This window comes from Osmia lignaria, chromosome 5 (assembly GCF_051020975.1).
Source record: "Osmia lignaria lignaria isolate PbOS001 chromosome 5, iyOsmLign1, whole genome shotgun sequence".
Lineage (NCBI taxonomy): Eukaryota > Metazoa > Arthropoda > Insecta > Hymenoptera > Megachilidae > Osmia > Osmia lignaria.
The window spans coordinates 8509191-8527486 of record NC_135036.1 but is presented as its reverse complement, the minus strand read 5'-3'; the positions used below and the strand labels follow the sequence as shown (position 1 = coordinate 8527486).

The following is an 18296-nucleotide window of genomic DNA, read 5'->3' as shown; positions in this document are numbered from 1 at the left end:
AAGCTTGTTTCCAGAGAAATCAGAGTGTGTATATCTCGGATAAGTTTCGATTCGTCGAAGACTATTTTCCATTCTGCTCGTATTTTGTGATTTTCTTATTATTTTACGCCGTGCTTTGTTCTTGAAGTGATAGCAAGTGTTAGAGTGTTTATTTGTAGCTTGAAAAATTTTCAATTAAACAGGGGTGGTTTTTCTATTTTTCCTTCCAAAATTAAAAATGAATTATTCCTTAAAATAAGTCATCTTCAGGATTATTTGATAAGGCAGCCCATGGATATCGTAGTTGAGCAATATACGCCGTGATACATTAGGGCATATGCTTGTTCGCATCTGTCGCGTGCATATTTGCAGGAAAAAATGGCTGCGGTGTTCGGTTTCGCGAATGTCTGCTGAGTCAGGAACCCGACCATCGATCACTTATTGTTAGCGAGCAAACAGGCGTCGTATCGCGACTGCACTTATTTGCTTCGACACCCTTTTCGCCGACACAATTCTGTCATTTTCGTGAAAAGTTACCATTCTGATAGATCGATGCTTTCAGTTACCCAACAATTGCTGACTAAATCGACATGGGCCAGAAAAGAATTTGATATACACACACTTGACACTAAAGAGTTTGAAATTTATTGGCCAAATTTAGATGATCTAATTATTACCAAAAGACTAAAATACAAAAAAGAAAAAAAACAATTATCTTTGAGGACCACCGTTTAAGAATTAATAACAACAACTTTAAAAAACGTATACATTGATCAATGCGTAAATGGCGAAAGGAAGTTGGAAAAACCTGTCCATCGATGGTAAAAAGTTTCAAAGTAATTACACCGCCGTCTTCTAGACTTTCACGGAAAAGACAGGCTGCGTGTAAACGATCTTGGCCGTAGTGAAAAACGAAGGAAAGAAGGCGAGTTTGCCGGTGAAACCATGAACCACCCAGAAGTGTAACACTACTCCATTAGAGAGAAGCATCCAGCACCTTACGCTGCAGAATGTCGTAAACATCCCGAACAAGCAAATCCTAGAGACGACGAAGAATGGCACGGCGGAGGGTATAAGGTGACCCGACGACCGGTCACCTGTCGTACAGCTAACGACACCTTATACCAGCGGCAACATTTTCAAAGAATCTGGCAGATGACCGACGATGGGAAATGGACCACCTCGATGATGTCCACGATGAGGAAATTACACCTGTGCGATTGATCCACCATCTGCATGAACGATGCCGTGGGAATTTGTCAAATATTCCACCGGTCTCGATAACATGCACGCATATTTTTTGCAATTTTTTAAGAATCTATATACGAGAACTTTCAATTCATATACGTTGCAAAATTATAATTAATAATTGATAGGATAGGTAAAAATAAGAGTTTCGTATTAGAGTGATTAGTAGAAAAATAATTTTATTATGTCAATATTACAATTGTAATTATAATATTTTCTTGATGCTATTTATCGTGGTGTTTACTCGCCCCAAGTCGCGAGATCGCTTTGAAGTCTCGTGTCTACCCCGAGGAACAGGGCCGCGATGAATATCGTGGAAATGGGTGGAGAACTTTGCGTTACCATTTAATCCCTTCGCACGCTGCGCGACCTATTCGTTCGTCGACGACACGATTTCGAGTGGAGGCCGGATTTTAAATCCACCACTAGGCCATTCAATCATCCCGGAACCCTTCTTTGCGTCTTTGTGCACCCCCGTGCCTGTTGTGGGACATCTTCGATCGCGGCAAGGTGAATCCTGCATTGGCGTCTAGACAGAAATTCATTAAATAAAACATCTAATTTATTCTTCGATCATTTTTATAATCTCCAGTCTTCTGAAGATTAAAAAATTCTATTTTTTCGATCACTTCTGTAAATTCGTACTTTAGGTAATTTTCATTTTTAAAGGTCAGGTTCTTTTTTTAAATTTCACTTGAAATATGCGCCTATGCGAATAAGATGTTGCGTTACGTTATTCACTTGAGTTATTCTGAATACACGTGCGTTGAAAAGAAAGGTAGGCGTGTGTGTCTATACGAAAGGATGGACTTACACCCCTTGCTGCTGATACTCGATTTTAATCCCACGCAATCCCACGCGACATTATGCCTCCTCTTCGCTCCTTAGGAAGCCGGTGGTAATCTCCCTCTTCGTCACGTTCACGACACTTTTACCTCTCTCGACACTGATCCCCCAACAGTGGTTGAAAGTCTTTATTGCAATTTCTCTTACGCCTGATCCACCCTCTCGTAACCTCTCCATTGGTTCATGTGGGAAAGCCTGGCCAACGTTTCTCGGATTTCGTTCAAAGAATGACAGCTTCACGCGGGCTGTTCCGGTACAACATAAAAGCAGGTGACTCCGCGTGAAAATAAGTTTCTTTTTTCACAGATAGCTTTATTCTCAAAGAATATCATTCTGAACGGAACCGTGTCACGTATCGTTGACTTGTGTTACTGTGAATTTATTTATCGCTACCCTAATTTATAGAAAAATTTCAAAAATTTCAAATATTCATTTTGGGAGAAACGTTTAAAGGGAAGTATATTTTAATTTTATTACTTTTCTAACGCACCGCGTATCCGTTTTAGCAGTAAATATACTGTCGTTGGAGTATTTTCATGTGCCAATGGTATAGGTAGGGTCAGCGTGCAGAATATCCGTGGCATCTGGCGGACAGTGTGAGAAGGCCATTGTGCTTCCTGCATAGTTCGCATTTCCTCGCTACATTTTCGGACCTCTGTCCTGATCAGAAACATGATTAGTATACGCACACTTGACCTGGCCGACCTATTGTCAGGGAGGAGAGGGAAACACCATTATAACGATACCGAACACGGACACCCCATTATTCGACACCCTGGGGTACACACCGCGTACCGTTCTCTCTTGACGCTTTATTAAAATTCTTCTAAGCAAAGGCTATTTCTATTAGAAATTTCGAGGAAATAATATGCAAACAAAAGAGGAAAATTATTGTCTTATAAATCAAAAGGGATGCTAAATGATAATTTTTCAAAAATTCAATTTGACAAATTTATAAGAGAGGATTAAAATTTGTTATATTTATGAAAGTAATTAAGAAATAAAATTTATAGTCCAAAAATAACGCACAGAAGATACACGTGGAGGGTTGAAATATTTCAAATATCTTCGATTCCACACTGTTAGCGAAATTCTTGTCGCTGGAAAGAGACATAGAGAACGAAATGGAAGAAAAAAAAGAATGAAATGGCGGTGATAATACTGAACCGAAGGGGGTTTGGTTAAGAGAAGGAGAAAGCGTGTTCGTATGTTCAGCGAGAAAGCCGGCAACGGATTGTAAATTATACTGAGGGCAGATAGAGAGAAATTCATGCTCTGATGACGCAGCGTTAACCAGTCTCCGGTCATGCGATGATCAAAGGTAACAGTAATGGTCCGTGAGAGGATATCCGCTTGTATTTCGCCTAATATACTGCTGGCTAAATGCTGACGCGATTTCGAGAGCTACTGCAGAAGATGAGCATGCGAAACGGTCGAGGGAGAAGACGTGTGTGATGAAGATACAGAGAACTATTATAAACGATAACTAAATTCTTTGTCAATTATTTTAAATATCTTCTTCTTTTTTCAATTGAATCTTCCTTCTTAATACCAGACGCAAGTGTTATCTTTTTTAAGGAAATTGTCTATAGGTATAATATTTTCTCCCTCACAAATTTTTATTTCCTATTTTTCCATTCATCGTTGACAAAGGTTTCTTTTTTAGTTCTATCATTTCTTTCTTTTTTTTTTGAGATAATACCTTTCAATTTCAAGGGTAAATGTATCCGATAGAGATAGGTAGGAGAAGGTAGGAAGGTCATAAATTGTTAGAGCAATGTGTGTACCTAACGTGCACGCACGGTCGAGCGGGAGATCGCGCTTAGCGTGGCTTTCAAAAATTTCACACGTTACCGATCTTCCGACTCAGCCACTGCTCTGCAAGTCGATCCATCATTTCGCCAGTTTACCCAGGAATCCACGAAAATTATCCGATAACGCGCCACCCGCCTCGTTTGTCTTTCGGAAGCGTCTCTCCTCTCTTCCTGATGATGGACGTCGAGTTCGATCAATTTTAACCGCGGAGAATTAAAAGCTTCACCCCTTTATTCATGATCTATTTATATTTTCTAATTAGAATGGAGTACTTATTTTTTTAATTACTCCAGATGAAACAGAAATTTTGCAAATTTTAAAATTATCTTCTATTTTTTAATTATTCAATCATGGATGAAAAGAAATACATAGATCATAGATTTCTCAAATTTTTATTCTATTTTACAACTTTGAACTTATTGCCTATAAATGATGTCGGTATCGATGCGTCCTTCGAATCCTGATGAAATATCCTGAAAATCTTGAACTGCTCGAAAACTCTCGGCTAGAGTTGCAACATGTAAGAAAAGAAAGTTTTTCTATCCGACTAGCCGAAGTTTCGTTGAACGTCCACGAGTACGGGCTCTGGAGCAGCCTGTTGCATGTCGGGGTATGGACTGACGTCATTTCCACCACCGGCTTCGTTTCGAAGAGTGGGGTTGAAAGTGACTGTGAGGGGAGGGCGTTGTCGGTGGAGTGGGGTTAAAAGGGGAATACAACGGTCGGAGGGCGTGCTTGACAAAGGCGTGGTTACCGTGTCCCCACCCAACAATAAACAACCAACTCTGACGTTAATTTGTTTGTTTTACCCTTCTACGTGCTCTTTCGTTCTTTTCAACCTACCTCGTGTTTCTCCCTCCATTGCGAATAGGCCCTACCTTTCACCTGTCTCGCTCTTTACCTGCGCGGCCCATGGAGCTCGTTTTCCAACATCCACCTTAACACTTTCGGTAAGGATGAAGCCTTAAGGTATCGTCTGAACCGTTTGAACGATGCCTTAATGCTGAGAAAATGTGGTCCAAGTCTGATCTGAAAATCGGTCAGGTATCAAGGTAAACAGAGAATCTAAGGGATGTGCAACTTTGTCACCTCCCTATATCGGGGTACTTTTTATTAGATTTTCGGATAGAAGTACCTGGATCAAATCTACAACCCTTACGATTCATCATTGAACCGAGAAAAAAAAATGAAAGCTTTTTCAAGGTGATTGCAATCCTTGGACCCTTAGGTGATACTGACCTCCCCTAATGGAACGCATTCTACGGTTCAAATTGACTGCCAAGTAACTACCCCTTTATAAATAAATCATGGATTTACATAAATTCATATTTTTATGTCACTTGTCATATAAGAGTTTCTTACTAGGATCAGGTTTCCCCTGTTTCAGGGGAAATCAATGATTAAAAATCATTTTGCTTTCTACGACAGATGAACACATTTAGCAATATTTAGAGTTTAAATTAATTGACTCGATTTTCCAAGTTTGGTTGTTGAATTGAGATCAAGTTTCTTTCCAAGTAAAACGAATCGTATGTATTGGTAGAGTAACAGCTGAACAAAGTTGTATTCGACGAGTGGTATGGTGGTTATCAGAAAGATTAATGAATGCGTATCGATATGGGTAAATAATTTTTCCCTTGAACTTTTTGTCACCAGTTTATTGACTTCGACGTGGATTCGTCGTATATCATGAATTTCGTGTTTGGCCAAGTGGCTGAAAACAATCGATGAACAGATACTTGCGATAAGTAATCAGCTTCTGCGCTTATTGATCTTGATGAAAAATGATCTCTTTGATTGTTATAACAAATGATCAACATTTCTAATTTCATATATCATGAATCAAAAATAGTTGAACAAAATTATTAAAAATTATAACACGTGTTAGTTTTTTTTTTTTTACTTGATCTTTTAGACAAAGTACCAAGTTTTCATTATTTTGATTATTAACAATAATAACAGTTGATTATATTTTTAATCAAACTTGGTGCACCTGAGTTAGTAATATCTTAATATGAGGTACAATTAATACATCGACGCAGTTTCAATTTTCGTTGAAAAAAAAGCACACAGTGACCTTCATTTCTCGATAAAAATAGCAAGATATCGATTAACAAATATTTTGTCATACAATATTTTTTTTTTAGACACTTTTTTACGCGTTACTTCAAATTCTACTTACGTAGGTTGCAAGTCAGAAGTTTGACTTCTTTTTATTAATAATACAGAAAACAATTGAACAATGAAAATATATTTCAGAACTTGAAAAGTAGTCCTAATAATAAAACTGAATATCCTCGTGATTCTTTGTTTCACCGAAAGCAAATGATTCGCTCGCTTCTGACGCTCTCAGGCGATATGAAAACAACGGATATCTGTCTTCCTTCACTTCTACACACGCTTCATATCACAGAATTATCATCACGCTCCATCAAGCAATTGTTAGTTACATATCCTCGCGATTAGCGAACAGTTACAGAGAGCTGTCGCAAAGTTTCCGCAGTACGCTAAGAATAACACGATCTTACTATAATCAGCAAACGCTGCTCTTCTACGAAGACACTTAATCATTTTCATATATTAATTTGTATAAGTACATGAAAGAGTTCATAGAGTTTCTTTAACCCTTGAACTCTGACTCTGGGTTAATGAGGCTCTCTCCATGGTCCGCCATCCGAGGATTATGTTGCTAATCAAATTCACGACTATGTATCGCTTCACATATCCCAACACATGCTAAAGAAGGAATCCTAATTAAGAAAACTTCATAGAAAGGGTTGGCGTGTGTTCCATAAAAGAAAAAAATTCATCATCATTATCAGATCAGATGAAAAAGTCGTGTGTCATACTAGACACGACTGTCTCTAGGGTGAGAGTGTGTACGCGTGACTAATCACAGCAAGTCGAAATATTATCCCGCTTTCATGCAGATCCAGGCTGGCTATGAAATTTGTTAGAATCGATCTTAACCGAGTGGTAGAGGGATGCTCGGAAACGGGGAACGACTTGACCTTGGCTGGATTCACGCGTAGCTGAGCTAACGCAAAATCGAAACGCGTTACTTCCACGGCGTGGATCTCCTAAAGCTGGGTTCACATCGTGACTTTGCATTCTCTCACCTAGCCAACAGAGCTATCCAAACAATCTTACTCAATTTGATGTGCACCCGATGAAAACAAACATTTCGATCCTTTAAAAATGACGGGACGAATGGTAGATCTTCGAGTTGAACTCCACGAGGTTCGTGACTTCTGTGGTCAGTTATCGAAGTTAAGAATCGTATAAAGAGATTTGTGGAATACTTTCAAGAGTCATTCATAGTTCGACTTTGAAACAGTCGTTTAGAAGGGAAAATTGCTTTTGGTCTCGTGTGAAACGAGCTTGTTTCTTAGAGAGGGAATGAGATGACCTAAACGTTCGCGCCACTGACAGGGGTTGATGCAGTTATTCCTTTCCCGTCCCCTGTCTCTGGTCGCGAAGCAGCTCGCGGGGGAGGCTGTTGGGGCCCGTGACGGAAGAAAAGAGGGTGACTCACCCCCTGTGTTCCGTACTTTCGAGTGCATAGCACCCACGAGTGATCCACGCGTGACTAGATACTGTTTCGCACAAAGGGGGTTACTGGAAATTATATTTTAATATCTCTTCAAGGTTTTTCTAAAGGCCTCGGTGGAAATTTTTAAACAAACTTTCTTCTTTAACCATAAACGAATTTTTATTTCTTTTTACATATAGATAACAAATGGAAAGGGGTATCACATTCGGTTGACAGGAAGAAGATTTTTCTTATACATTTCAATTTGAAGAATCATTAAAATTGGAAGGACACCAATTTCTCGCCAGTTCCTGGAATACCCAAAATTTCTTATGTCACGAAAAATATTAAACCCTTACAAAAGATATTTTCACAAGATATGTCAGTGGTACTCAACATACAACCCTTACAGTTACAACACAAAGTTTGCTATCGATTCTCTTCTCTCCAAAACTAAAACCGATATAGAAGAACATTTGACAGTTTCTTAATCGGTGCACAGAAAATTGATATTCGTTATAAAGAAAAGAAAATAGAAAACAGGAGAAACTAAGTGTTGTAATTCAAAAGATAGAGACCGACCGCGCAAGCAGTCGGTCTCCATCTGGCGCGAACTTATCTCACGTACGGTTCTTCCCCGTAGGTTGCGCGGCCTGGCAATCGCGCCTGCGCAAACACGCGCCCTCCGATGAGCCTTCCGCACGGTTGAGCATTTCCACCATTCAGAATCGATGATGTCACGAAGCGGAGCCAGCATCCCCACTGGCCGTGTCGAGGTAGGCTGGTGGTGGCAACGTTACCCTCGCCCATTGGTCCGGCGTACTCGAGGTACCAACACGAATCGCAGGGTCGCCAGCACACGACCCAACGAGAGTCCGCAAGTCGTTGCGTGCCAGTCCGTGCGTGTGCTTTTACCTAATAATATTTCCACGGCCAGCGGTGCCCGCTAGTGCCCGCTTCTATCGTCTAGCCTCCCTTCTTTCTTCCACGCTCTCCTATCTCTCTCTCTCTTTCTTCTTCTATTTCTCTCCGCGCACCGGCTCTCTCCGTCGAGAGAGAGAGCCAAGGCAAGCAGAAGAATCACGCTGCAGAGCAGCACGTGTGCTGCGCTCGTGCGGATCGTGCGCCGGAGCCACCCCCATGGTGCGTTTACCTGCGTATTCGCGCTAAACTTGTTCGACGGGATTTTATTCGCAATCGACGACTCGGTTCGATCCGTGGCCAGTGTATGGGACACGTATTTTTTCCCCTTTTCTTTTTTTACAGAGACTCGTTGACGATTGTTCGTTAAGTTATCTTTTCAATTTCTCGGACTCTGCCGGGGTGTTCTACCACGTGACTACGCGATTGTTTAACAGTGTCCAAAGGAGAGTGACTGTAGCGACAGACGCTGTTGCCTTCGTTCCGTGAAAATTGTGAAGAAGTATCTGCGCCAGTGATCGCCGGTGGTGCTCGGTCCAGGAAACCGACCGAGGAAACGGCGGCGGCCGACGGCAGCTTTTGGTGAGTAGTCACGTGCTTCCTATGTTATTCTGGTTCTTCCACTCGGTACAACTTGGACCACGAAATTCGTGGAAGGAGATACATTTTTGGAGATTAATTAATACTTTTTTGGTTGAAAACGATGTACCTTTGTCATTTAATGACATCTTCGCAAAGTTCTCACTTCAACTCCATTGAATATGCAAGGGGTAAAAATGAAGAAAATATGAAATTTCAACTTCTGATAGCTTGAAATAATAATATAGTATTCTAAATTATTCAAACAGTGATATAAAAGCTGAAAATGTGCCTAGAAAATGTTAATTACCAAGGTGGTATTGGCAGAAATACTATGATGAGAGTCCTTTAAAAGTTTGCTTACATTATAATTAATTTCTGCAAATTTTTCTGTAAAATCCTTCAGAAGTTAAGGTCCATTAAACAACAATTTAATGGAAATAAAGAGTTGAGATTTTGATCAATCACAGTGGAAATGGACGTATCTAGTCAGACATGCTACAATATTATTCTTCTTCTTTCCTAATAATAAAATTCGAGGCGTCGCGACGGTCATCACTGACCTTTATTTCATCGACTGATCGTGAAAGAAAATTTGAAATTCGTCGGATAGCGTGACGAGTTTGGAAGATAGTAAAGCGACGGTGCACGGAAAGGAACAACCCTTCCGGCTTGTCTTGCCGCTTAATAGTCAGTATCAGGGTGGGCGTTGAACGCGCGAGTACACGGTGTGTGCGAGGATGCAGATTGCATACGCGTACCGTATAATACAGCTTAAGGCACAATACACCCTCTATCAGAGATGAATATGATTGAACGGTACGTTGAGCTTCACTGTCTCTCTGTTTCGCTGTTTTCCCGTTTGCACGCGACGATGCACCCTCGCCATCCCGCGTTCTCTCTTCGTTCTCTCTTTCGTCATTCCCGGTGTACAGTATTATGGTGTAATTAGGCAATAGACTACATGACTCTCGCCGTGTAAAATCCGTGAAGCGAGAACGAAGCCTGGTTGAATGGCCGACGTACAAGTGTTGGACACCCCGCGGTGACATTCGACGGGCACATTGTGAACGTGCCTTGCCTCGACTCGAGAGGGTTCGTTGTTCACCGGGGCTTTTCTAGTAGTTTTCGGTTTCGACGCTTAAAAATTGTTTTGTGCTCCCGTCTACGTTCCTCTATATTGATTCTCTAGTGTGCCACTCGTTCGATCTCACTTTTTATTTTCGATGCTCTCTGAAAGAGATCCTCTTTTTTGCTTCTTCCAGAGAATGCTTGAAATAAAATATTATTGGTTATAAAGATTGTTTGAGAGGGTAGTAGATAAATGGATCCTAGCTTTTCTTCATTCGTTCGTTAATTATTTCCTCTGATTACCAAAAATTATTGTGGTAATTAAATTTCATAAAACATTAATGGTTATTCAGTATAAATTTCTTCATAGAAATATCTGAATCAGAGAAATTTGGATTTGTTTAATAACCTTCAGAAAGGAAATTGAAATACGATTTCAAATAAATATGGTTGCTCAGGAAAATGTTCGAAGAACATAAGCAGTGATTTTCACGGTAGAACGCTGGAATTACGTTAACGCAAATCGTTTTATACGCTTGGAAAGGCTTCCATAAGATCTATAATCGTTTAACAGCCAGTTAACTATACATATTATTAACGTGTCGTTAAGCACCCGTAGATATCGTGCAAACGATATACATATGTGCATTAGCGTTGATCAATGAACCGACTCTCCATTTATTTGCATATCTAAAAACTATCATTATGAAAATAAATGATTCTCGATTTACAGTATGCTTTCGTCCTCTCTTTATTTCAAACACAGTGAACAAAGCATATTATTAAGATAAAATATGTCTCATTATCTTTGTTTAATTAGTAGAAAAATCTAGATAAACGTATAATTGAAATTTCATAAAAGGAAAGGGTAGAAAAAGATTTCATGTAGGTAAATTAAGAAACATAGATGAAATTTAATAAAATTCTACCCATTTTCATGTTCATCACTGTGGAAACTTCAATTGTACAGATATGTACGAAAATTAATTTAAATTTAATTTAAATAAATTGTGGAACAAATTTTTTTCCATGATATTAAAGATAGATATAATTTCCTAATTTGGCTACGAAACAAATTTTTTAATTACTTTGAGCTCTCGCTGATAAAAGAAATACATTTACGATGAAACGAAATGAATCTGCGTTTACGTTCAGACGCAACGAGATTATTAATTAATGCGTGTAAGCGAAATAGAATGGTAGCGGAAGTCACTGCTCGCTCGCAGTTAATTCCTGCGGGTTTGTTCGTGTATTAGAGTGTCGCTGGTGATGGTGGTGGTAGGTGCTGGTGCCATTAACAGTGTTTCGCCGGAAATGTAAAGCATAATGCGCCGGTAGCTCGTGGATATGGAACCTATTACCATCCGTCTGTATAATACCAACCTGTCCCGTTGTTTCGCGTTGTTACCGCGCGTTAAAGAACTCGCCAAAACATGCTATGTGTTTCAAATTATTGTTCTCGGTTTGAGAAACTTGCCGAGAACATTGTCTTTCAAACTTCGTTTCTTCGTTTCTTAATTAGGAAATTCAATTTACACCCCACTCAAAAATCATAGAATACCTGTTAAAATTTTTCATAGAAGCCAAAAAAGAAATATAATTAGAGTTTCTACTATTTCTAATTTTAAATTATATTAAATTTACGATAGCTAGAGGGGTTTGTCTCCATAAAGTGTCGGATTAAAAATGTTGCATTAAGGGAGGATTATCGTTGGATCTTTGTAAATCCTAGTTTCGCTTTTTGCGCTTAATAGCGCTGTGACGTAATGCAAATCGACGAAGATAAATAGAGCGAGTCGGAGTTGAGTAAATTGACAGCTTGTTGGCGTCTTGTAAACACAAGCCAGCGAGATCTTGTTTGCGCTCAGTCGCGCATAATCCGAGGTAATCCTCTTGCACAATGTGCGAGCGTGATGTACTTTTCTCCCTTTTCGTGTCATTTTCTTTCCTTTCTCCTCGTATTTTCGTCTCTCTTATCCCAGAAATTTGTTCTCTTTAAAATCACCTTCGGTACCATCGTGTGCTTTAACTCTCGAATAGCAGAGTCTGGGTCAATCGAGACCCAAACTTACAAAATATAAGGATATTAAAACTGAGGTCCTCTTCATGGTTCTCCGTCCAAGGGTTAATCCTCGGAAGACCACAAAACTGCTTAGCACTTGGAATAAAATAATTATTTTATTTTATTAAAAAATAAATTCGTGACAAATATAAATGGTAGAAAGGTGAGGAGGAACGCGAAACCGTGAACGTCATTCCTTTATTTTTCGAACTCGCCTGTACGAGTATCATGAGCCGAGACAAAAGATAAAGAAACGCGAGAGTAACGATCTAATTAGGACTTAATTAATCCTAAAATCGTGATCTCTTTTTGTTGTTTTTTATACGCGTGTCGAAGCGTGGAGGACAGAGGGTGGTGTCTCAATGGGACGTGAGAATGAAACGGATCATCAGTATACCGGAAGCTTGCTTATTCAGAACAATTGTAAAAAGCGTACAAGGTGAATTGATGATTTAACACCGGTTATCGTGAATAAGGGAAGTATCAAAGAGTCGTTAATATGAAAACAACTGCAAACATCACGCTTATAGGGAAGTATCTTTATGGGGGTTGAAAAATAACATTTAATGCATCCTTATTGTCAGAGAATCAAAGGTCCTTCGTAAAACGACTCTGTATCTATAGAATGCAACATTCTTTTAGGGAAAAATGGTTTGGAAAAATGATACACTGTGTTTATTCAGACTAATTTTACTTTGATTCATTGTTTGCTATAATTAGCAACCACCCATTCCTTATTAAAGATATTAACAAAAACTTTGTATAGTAATTTTCATCAAGCTTTAGGCTTCAAATTGGTATGAAATTATAAAACCTACTACTTTTGAATGTTGTTTCCAAAATGTTTAATCAAAACATCAGAGAAAACATGAAAACCCTGCGATGTGATGTCGTACCTTTGTACTTTGTAGAGGTGATAATTAAATGCTCGATGCAATAGGTTGTAAATCGTAGACGTTTGCAAAGGGGTGCGAACAGGAAGTTGGTATGGCAATTTCGTTCGGTGATTCGTCGAGATAGAACGAGATACAGAGTGTATATCGGTATCGATTCGTTTGTAACGCTAATTATCGCTGCACAGCCACACACACACACACCACTTCCAACCCTTGGCATTTCTCTTTCTCGCTTGAATTCCGCCACGCTGACAGGTTTACAGGGCGTGTTACAAGCGTGTAAGTAGTTTACATGGTGACACGGTGCAACAGCCGCGAAAGGGTAATTACGACACTCGAGCCGCTTGTGAGCGTCGCGACGCTGAGAACGAGAGACCACCTCTCTGTGGTGTATCTAAGCCTTTTAAAAAGGGATTTCGCGTCCTTAAGCTCTATTTCTTTCTCGCTCGTAGGCTGAAGCAATGTCGATTCTTTTGCTCGACAGATCGTGCCTTTTCTACAGCCGGGACTCGTCACGATGGCGCCAATTAGAACGCAGGGACACCTTTTCAATGTTGCTGGGGTGCATTGTGCCGCGATAATTATGATGCTTCTTCTCATTCAACTCAATGAACGTCTATTAATTAGGCGTGACTGTAATATTGTCTCGAGTTGAAACGTGCTACCGTGCTCTCTTCGCAAAAGTAATGAGATTGATTTCTTTCTTCCTCCCCCCCCTGTTTTTTTTATTTCAGACTTTTATACCGTGGCGGTTACGTTGTGGAAAAGGAAGCAAACTTGTGGTTCCTTTTTGTAACATTGTTTATTACCACACGTAACACGTTGTACTGAACAACTTTGGTATTTTACCATAAATTAGATCACACTTGCGTGATCTGATATGCAAATGAACAGGTATTTACACAGGTGAAGATGATACGTACCCAAACTGATACACGATCAAAGAATAATTAAGAAATGCCTTCCTATCGGCGCAGAGAATATTCCTCAGATTGTATTAAAAACTGCGGAAGGTGATAGGTGGAATATATATTGTAGCTGTGAATTTTGGTGTTACAGTGACCGGAAGTGCCTAAAAGCCCGAAGATTCTGCCGTCGCAGCAACTGGGCGCTGCGGTCGCTCCATGGCCGGGCGCCACCGGCCTCCTAGCATCTGTCACCGCTGACGATATGGCACACAAAGGTATGTTTATTATCAATGCCAATCAAGTATATTTCAAGTCGAATTTTAAAGAATTTGGAAAAAAATGATACTTGAACATAGAAGGGGTAGATGCGAATACTTTATAAGTACAATAAGAAATATGAAAGGTACACCCCCGCTTATGGTGTATTCCAGATGGACAAAGCTATTTCTTCAGCTTGCATATTTATTTAATAACAATCGTACAAATGAAAACACGTACGCGATTGAAATTGATCGCAAAGTTGGTGTTCAGATCCGTGAAGTCGAATCGAAACGTCCGAGAATCGAGATGGGGACGCGTTCAGTTGATGGCTAAAGCGTTTAACCCCATTAGTCCTGAATGGAACTTCACTCGTCCCTCTTTCTCCTTGTCTTTCCAAGTTTCTCTCCGTGTTCTCTTGTCGTCCGTTCTCGCTCTCTCTGCAGCTCTCTTAACACGAGGGTCCAAAGAGGATGAACAGACGACGTCTCAAGGCTTTCTAAAGCCGGCAACTCCTGCCTGAAACTGGCTGCTCACTTCACGTATTGATTTCCATTCTCTTACGCCTTCCAACACTCTCACCCCTTTTCCGCGGCTTCTATCACCCTCCTACCGACAATCATCTTCCTTGCTTGATAAGACGAAACTGACGACGAATCTGTCATCGATGTCCTGGCTGAACCGAATACTTTTGGAAAGTGTCCAATTTCGAAATCTAGCGTTAGATAATTATCTTTAGATAATTAGGTGGCCAATTTTAATTGGAACATTTTTCGAATGGAGTATCCCCTATAAGATCGACCTTTTCCATAAGTTTCTTCCAAGGAACAGAAAGAATGAAAGTTCGAATGTAAAATCGGCGGGTTAAATGGCCGATAGAGATTAAATCATTGAAGAATCTACAAGTGAGCGATCAAGAATCTGCACGATGCTCGAAAATCCACCAGTTATCTGACCGAGTGGGGTTCAGTGGGGTGTGTAGCGTTAAGTTGGCGTTAGCTGATCGAATCGCTTGGATGGGATCGATCGTACGTACAAATCGTATTTCCGCTTTCCTCCTCGTCGCAGGAACAAACCAACTTTTCTTTACCTACGCGTTAGAAATTTTCATTCAGAATTTCGAAGTTTAGACAGTGAATCGTCTAAGGAAGCATCTATCTGATTACATTTAATAAAGTTTTTCGAATGATCCGCGACCACCTAGCCACATTAACGAACTTCCAGACTAACGACGAGCACTTGGTTGTAATTTCTCCCGAGAGTTTCGAAACTTTGACAAGTCCTCGCGTAGTTCACGAAACCGAGACTCCATAAATTCTGTCATTAATTTGCTAACGGATCGTAAGGATAGCGTTTCTGCCAGCAAACTGTCAGCAATTTTTAAAAGAGGAAGAATTTTTAGAGGAACGGTTAAATACAAAGGGGCTCTCTCCATGGTCCGTCGTATGATAGTTAAATGAAAAATAAAATCAACCTTTGCCATCGATTAGAAAAATTATAAAAGATTGTTTCTACTATGATATCAAAGTGACATCTGTAAAATCGCAAATGTCTCTTTTCACGCGATGCAAAACTGCCGGAAGTTTGGGGAATCGTTGAAGCCAGAAACGTTGCCGCGAACAGTCGACCGTCAACGTGGCGTTTCGTCGACGAATCGACCCCCTGGCAACCCCTCTAGACAAAGCTGGTAAGGGATGACGATGGTGGCAGTTAAAGAGGGAGGATGAGAGACGAAATAAGAATAAGAAGAGCTGTAACCAGGAATGGGAAACGAGCGATGAAGGTGAAAAAAAGAAGAGGAAGAAGAAGAAGAGCGATAGCTGGGGGTTGCTCGAAGCATTGATCGTTTCTGAATTCCGAATAGATGGTAACTGTTCAGTAGTTGCTGGATATACATGAACGTTTTGTATGTACGTGTTTGTTGGATAGAAAAGGAAATACAAGAAAGATGGTGGATGGCTGTTTAAAATGCCTGAGAACGCTTCTTTGATCCGTCAGCCATATCTCCTTGGACGTTTTCAAGAGATACGAGACTTTACCCTTCTTTCCTCCTCCCTTTTTTTCTTCTCGTCTTGTCATTCAATTAATTCGTAACTGCCTCCCCCCACTGTCGTCCATAAAAATGCCAACACCCTTTGCTTGTCTTTTACACCGAGAGAACGAAAGGGGTGGCGAAGGTGAAATTCTACGGAGACCATTACAAAGGTGGCTCCCTTTTCCCTTCTTTCTATTACTTCTGCCACTTCTTCGCTGTTTTCTCTTCTTCCTTTTCCGTTGAACAGTCAAGAGAGAGGCCCGGCTCGCAAAGATGCAAGCGCATTTGCCCCCTGAACAAAGTTGCTGCACTCTCGTTTCTTACTCCAAGAGGTTGTTCTTTTTTAACTTCCTCGTGTTTCTTTGTACTCTCTGTTGCGATTTTATGAAATTCTTTTTCTTCTTTCAGTTAAATAATCAGAGTTCAGGGTTGATTGTTAGATTAGACAGCATAATTAATTTCAAAATTATGATGGATAAATAGTAGTAAATTTTTATTCTATTTTACTTGTTTGGAAAACTTAAATTTTGCTTTTATTTTTGTTATTTCTTAAAAGTTTAACTCATGATTGATTACAAAGATTTTAAAAGATTAATCAATATTAGTAAGAATTTCGAAAAGTGACTATTGAAGGGCTGTAGAAGGAATAATCGAAGAGAATTGTTCGTCTTGCATCAAGTGTATTCGACTGTAAAATTCCCTGTTCAAACAGAAACGGGTGGCTGGCACATTTCGGCGTGGTCCAGCTCGAAAAAGATGGAAGCTCGACGAAGGGTAGTTGGAAGAAATTCTTGGTCCGATACAGAGGCACAACACGGAGAAAATTCAACGTGTACCCAGCACACGTACGAAATCGCTCGACAGATAGGTACTCGTAAAATCTACGAGTCTGCTTTCGTTCTGTCGAAACGAGAACTACACGCTCTTCCCATGAGTACCATTTTCAAATGTTCACTTTTTCTTACAATAAAAAACTTTCATGAGTCACCTATTCATTTCAAGAATTAAGAAAATCTGACTTTACAAAAATTCTTACAACAAGAAAACATCAAGTATTTGGAACAACCCTTAAATTGTTGAATTCTTCAAGAAATGGTACTTTCGATAAAGTGCTTCGGTAGCTCGAAACTTAAAGAGCAAGACATATCCTGAAATCTGTCCCACAGCGATATTTTTATTTTGCGATTGTTAGAGAAAGAGAAGGAAAAGTGAAAATGGAAATGAAGAGAGCATTAACGTGGAAGCTCATTAACGCGATGAAAGAAAAGAACGAGTGGCCCGACGATCCTCGCCATTGTCAGGATTCGAAGCTATTGCGATGAGAATTTCATGGATTCTCCCCACGAATAATGTCCCGATCGTTTCACTGATTTCGCGTTGAAAAAATGAATCAGAGGGGGGACCAGAAGACGTTCAACATTTCTAAATGGCATCCATCTAATTATTTTGCCAAATATTAAAATATTATTAGATCCATTTCCTTTTACATAAACTTCGGCTGAATTTGTATTTTTTATCAAAGCGTTATTTCCCTTTAAAAGTAAGGGATGTTAAAAGGGGTAGGATAGTTCGAAAGCTGCTGTCTCGTCTCGTCTCGTCGATTAAAGCTCGCTCTGTCGCGAACCAGCATCCACTATGAACAAAAGGAAGAGGAAAACACCACGTCGAGGATGGTGTCGTCGTGACGGTAGCTTTTCACACCGTCGCTATTTTCTCGACGCCCATCCTCCTTCCGTAAGGGCGCGGTTTACGTCACACGTTTTTGTCCCTGCTGCACGGTTAGAATAGCGGCTAGAACGACGCCTGCCGTTCGTATCAACGAAACGACGGTTTTGCAAACTACACCGGAATTGAACGTTTTCAACGTCCCCTTGAATCATTAGTCAATTTATCAGGTTCATTTTTTCGAAATTTATGTACATTCTTGGGGATGTAATTTTAAGGAAGCATTAAATAAAAAAGGACATCTTTAATAGAATTCAGAGAAGGGGATGGAAAAAAAGGAGAAAAAAAAACGACTAATACAGTGGTGAATAAATATTTTGACAAACCGCTTCAGAGGGGGCGATAGTTTTGCTAGCCATGGGTACGTCGACAACTGTCGGCCTAATTTTCCCCTAAACATTTCCGGAGATTACATCGGATT

At 40.0% G+C, this 18296-nt stretch overlaps 1 protein-coding gene across 9 annotated transcripts in view; it reads left to right on the top strand.

Moving 5' to 3' along the window:
* LOC117605004 (paired box protein Pax-6) overlaps positions 1-18296 on the top strand; it is a 74312-nt gene that overhangs the window by 12237 nt on the left and 43779 nt on the right. For 6 of the 9 annotated variants that reach the window (XM_076688421.1, XM_076688423.1, XM_076688415.1 and 3 more), the window contains 2 exons: positions 8064-8923; positions 14009-14132. In XM_076688421.1, the coding sequence (XP_076544536.1) occupies positions 14120-14132 (13 nt within the window). In that variant the 5' untranslated portion in view covers positions 8064-8923; positions 14009-14119. The remainder of the gene's footprint in view (positions 1-8063; positions 8924-14008; positions 14133-18296) is intronic. The other 3 variants (XM_076688419.1, XM_076688418.1, XM_076688420.1) reach the window with 3 other exon arrangements.